Source organism: Atta cephalotes, assembly GCF_000143395.1.
Source record: "Atta cephalotes unplaced genomic scaffold scaffold00106, whole genome shotgun sequence".
NCBI lineage: Eukaryota > Metazoa > Arthropoda > Insecta > Hymenoptera > Formicidae > Atta > Atta cephalotes.
The window spans coordinates 59,965-64,860 of NW_012130170.1; the positions used below are offsets into that span (position 1 = coordinate 59,965).

General features: G+C 26.3%; 2 protein-coding genes across 2 annotated transcripts in view; both read left to right on the forward strand.

Annotated features, from left to right (window-relative positions):
• Window positions 1-1,288, forward strand: part of LOC105625067 (chymotrypsin-1-like) — a 3,238-nt gene extending 1,950 nt beyond the window's left edge. Inside the window, exons 2-4 of the mRNA XM_012206409.1 lie at window positions 243-501; window positions 711-833; window positions 1,145-1,288. Of these exons, the coding sequence (XP_012061799.1) occupies window positions 243-501; window positions 711-833; window positions 1,145-1,288 (526 nt within the window). The remainder of the gene's footprint in view (window positions 1-242; window positions 502-710; window positions 834-1,144) is intronic.
• A 2,817-nt stretch (window positions 1,289-4,105) lies between these two features.
• The window catches only part of LOC105625068 (chymotrypsin-1-like), a 4,781-nt gene continuing 3,990 nt past the window's right edge, over window positions 4,106-4,896 (forward strand). The window contains exon 1 of the mRNA XM_012206410.1: window positions 4,106-4,157. Coding sequence (XP_012061800.1) covers window positions 4,106-4,157 — 52 coding nt within the window. The remainder of the gene's footprint in view (window positions 4,158-4,896) is intronic.

Here is a 4,896-nt window from a genome sequence, read left to right on the forward strand (position 1 = left end):
GAGAGAGAGAGAGAAAGAAAGAGAGAATATTTTATTTCGTTAACCATTTCAATGGAATAGATCATTTAAATGACAAAATGTGTTTAGTTTCTGCAATCAGCCTTCTATCATATTCTATTAGCAGTTTTTGTTATATTTCAGTTGATATTCAATTAATAAAATGACAACATAACAAATGCTTTCAAAATTTGTTCTTAATAGATATGGATTTTTAATATTTTTATATATTTTTTTATTCTTAGATTGAAGTGTTCAACAGATGAAATAAAGGTCCATGTCGGCACAAACTCTTTAACCAATGCAGGATATAAGCATAACGTAGAAAATATTAACATCCATCAAAATTACGATGAATTATTATGCAATAATGACATTGCCTTGATTCACCTTAGCGATCCTATCAAACAACGCAACGTATTAGTATATCCGATAAATCTTCCAAAATCCAATAAAAATTTCGAAGGCAAGCCGTGCCTATTATCTGGATGGACAAATACAACAGTAATGTTTAATTTATAATACAAAAATTTTCCAATTACATAATCAGGAAAGAACTCTTTCTTAAAGTAATTTTATTATTTTCTTTTTATATAAATATAACATGAAATTAGAAATAATAAGTGTAAAAAAATATTCTAATAACCATAATTCTGCTGCTGTTATTCATTGTTCGATACTCGATGTAACAAATAATGAATTATCCTTTTTAGAATGGAGACCTGCAACAAACTGAATTGACAGTTGTTAAGCAAAAAGAATGCGCGAAAAGTCACTGGGAACTGACAGAAAGCCATATCTGCGCTACAGCTCAAAACAGAACGAATGAATACAAGGTGAGCCGTCGATTATTAATATGATACAATAAATCAATTATATATATATTTTTGATATAACATCAACAGATTAATAAATGAATCTAACCATTCAATATCATTTTGTTACGTATCTATCACATAAATATTGCGTAAAAACATTTCACAGAAATAAAAATAGTTTAATACTATTATAAAATAGTTTAATACTAAATAGTGATCTAATTAAATTACTTATATTTAAATGAGTATAATAAATAATTAATTATACAATAGTTTTATATGTCATTTTATATATCAGTATTTTCATATTAATTACATTTTCATTCAAGGACGATCTTGGTGCACCTTTGATCGCTAATGGTGTTCAAATTGGAATCGTTTCCTTCGCCTGTTCCTGTACTCTTGGACAGCCAGATGTTTACACAAGAGTGCCCAGTTTCCTGTCTTGGATCAAAACAAATTTGAAGAATTAAGAGATATTTCATTTGTTTATTACCATTAGGTGTTACAAAATTTATAATTCAAAGTAACAGTAATAGTATAGTTTTTAAACAATTATTTCTGCGAAATGTATGCTTTTTTTCAATTAAATAAATTATCAATATAAACTGAACAATAATAATCATCAAAGTTGTTTTTATTCTAAGATTTATTCTCAGTCATCGCAGTTATCCGCAATAAATAATATCATTTTACTTATATTAAATTATACAAAATTGAGATAAATCCACATGATACTGTTATAAATGAGTTAGACAAATTTAACAAAGAAAAATTATTTAAAACATAAATTATTATAAATAAAAAAAAATTCAGTAAAAAAAACATAAAAATAGATGATTATGTTATAAATTTCAAAAATTAAAATAGACATGACGCATAAAGTTAAATATTTATAGATAATTTACAGTAAATTGTCTTATACGAATAAGATTCCGAATTACATATTTCTCATTTGCAATGTTAATACAATAATTTCTAATGGCTAAATAAAGATGGTATCTGAATGAACGATAGAACTTTCGCAAAAGTTCATATTACATTTAGATGTGGTTGGCATATTAGTTAAAATGTTAAATTATATACAGTTTCCAAAATTTAAATATAATATTTATTATAAAATATAATATTTTCTAGCATATATAACTCTTTATTCACGCTTATTTAAGATTCCATTAAATCAAGATTTTTATTAAATTTATTTATACCTATATTTCATCATTTCTAATTAGGTTAATAAAGTCGTCGTACGAATGACAACAAAAACTATACAAACATGTCATCCAAAACATATACTTTATTAGAATACATCCCAATCCAATATATCCCAATTGTTCTAAGAAAAGGTATCAGTGAAAATTGCAAATTTAATTAGAATTGTTAATTTTATCATCCAATAAATAAAATGTAAAATATAAGTAACAATTATAAACAATTCAGACAAATAAGGATAAATATAATGATCAAAACATACTTAAATTTATAAAAATTATATTTGACTTGCTTTACAATTTGACCGTTTCTGCCACATTTGAGGCCATATACAATCTCAGCAAATATTAGAAAAAAATCTCCACACTCTCGTCTACTAGACGAATACCCACTCAGCTGCATAATTTTGTTTCATCATGGTCCATTGTACATAATTCACAGAAATTTGCAATCGCCTAAGAAGTATTAAGAATTAAAATGTGAAATAATACCAGCCAAAGTAGAAAGTCTCACCTAAAGAACAAGACTATAAAATACAAAAATCGCATAAGATTTAAAATTTATTTAATAATAAATATATCTACATATGCATGATTAAAACAGTTAGTGTCTGATTGTAAATTTAGACTATTTGTTTGTAATTTAATAAATATCATTTCGGACGTCAGACGTTTACTCAAAAATCGTTTCGAAAAATTTTCACATTCGACCAATCAAATTAATGATTCTAATATAATCTATGATCTGTGATTTTCGATTCGGAGGTAATATTTCTATTGATGTGATTCCTGAAATTTGATGTTCTAAAATTCTGATAATTTCCTCACAATTTGATCCACATAAGCTGCATTACTACATGAGATTTGATATATCATTTTTCTTTGAAAGCACACCTTTAGTGAAGCACACCTTTATGAACTTTAATAAACCTGCTTAATATATAAAACTATAAAACATTGATTTTACATTCAAATTCCTAAATTCCAAAAATTCCATATTCCTAAATTTTCAGAAACATTCTGAATATATAGAATAGTAAAGGCACACAAAAAACTTAAGACAGTAAGACATATGCAATAAGGAAATCAGCATGTTGCATTGATTACTGCTTATGTTTTACTAATCCTAAGGATAGTTTTTCCCCCATGACCGGAATTATATCAATATTTTGTTTTAAAGTTTATTTAAAAATTTTTTTTATAACAAAGAGATTTAACACTGATAGTCAAATATGAATTTAAAACAATTCATACAAATCATTATTTGATAAGCTTTTTAATAATAAAATTAAAATTTGTATGTGGAATTTCAGATGCGATAAAAAAAGAATCTGTCAGTGATTCCAATATGATAACTTCTCTCTTTTGTTAAATCGATGCGAAGACATAAAATTTAAATACGGTATTTCCTTGAAAAAACTGATTTGTGAAATCAATCTAGGGTGTTGCCATTGTTAATAATAATAATATTAATGTCCAAAAAATTTAAAATACTGCTTCCAATTTCAATCACAAATTTAAGTCTTGGGTAAAATGAGTTAAATATATTAAGAATCTCGGTCATGTTAGAATGAATAGCTGTAATAATATTGTTTGATATCTGACATAAAACGGAAATGAAAATCGAGTTTTTGCAAAACTGAGTCAGCAATCACCGAAGATAAGGAAATTCTATCGGTAAATAAAAAAAGTTTACTTATATATATTATTATCAAACTAAAAAAATGTCAAGTTTAGAACGAGTCGAACAATAGCAATAAATTCGAGATATTGCAATCTTTAGAAATACCTTCCTATCTAGTAGAAATACTTCCCAATGCTAACTCAATCGACTTTTGTGAAGAGTGAGATAACATTTAACGAGATTAAAAGATAATTTATGACACATGTGTATAGAATACATGTGTATAGAATTTAGAATAGTAGTAACGATACTTTATTATATGATATTGCATTGAGAAAAATCATGGAAAACTTCATAAACGTAAGATTTATATCTTCAGTTGTAACTACTTCAGGAACATATATAAACCTTTGAATGCATCGCTTGAATATCAGACAACAAATCTGCAATCCAAGATGCGTGCGTTCGCTTGTCTTATATTTGTCGCTCTGGCATACGCTACTGAAGGTATGAATCTGTCAGGAAATGGAAGAATTACTTTTCTGTTACGTTTTACAATAACAATTTTTCATAATGATGTCGCAATTTTTTATAATTGTAATAATGACTAACAAAAAGCTAAAGTTACGCTAAGAAAAATCATTTTGAAAAGTAAATTCTCACCATTACTTACGCATTATTTACTGTAACTTTATTACTTATTATTGGAAAAGTAATTAGTAATGCCATAAAGTTACTCCGTCACACAAATTACATTAAAAAGAAAAGAGTTAAAAAATTGCGAGTTATATTTTTCAGTGACAAATGAGTTCTTTTTTCAATCCGTGATAAGTAATTATTAACTATTTCAACTCTGGTGTTACATGAAGTCCGTTTTTTATTCCTACATTGTCTGAATTGATGCACATGGTACATTGAAATGAAATAAATATATGTTTATTTTACTTTAACTTATTGCACTGTATGCGCCAATTCAGAGAGTGCAGGAAAAAACAGATCTATTATCAACTTGAAATCATTCGCAACATTATTATCGAATGGTTATTACAACAAGACAACTAAGTAACTAACATTAAATTACAGCAGTTACAATAACTAATTATTTTCATTTCCTGGAAATATTATTTTCATACTTTTAAGTTTCCTTATATATTTTTATTATAACTATTTTATGTGTGCCAAAAAAAAATGAGAAAGAGAGAGAGAGAGAGAGAGAGAGAGAGAGAGAGAGAGAGAGAGAGAAGAG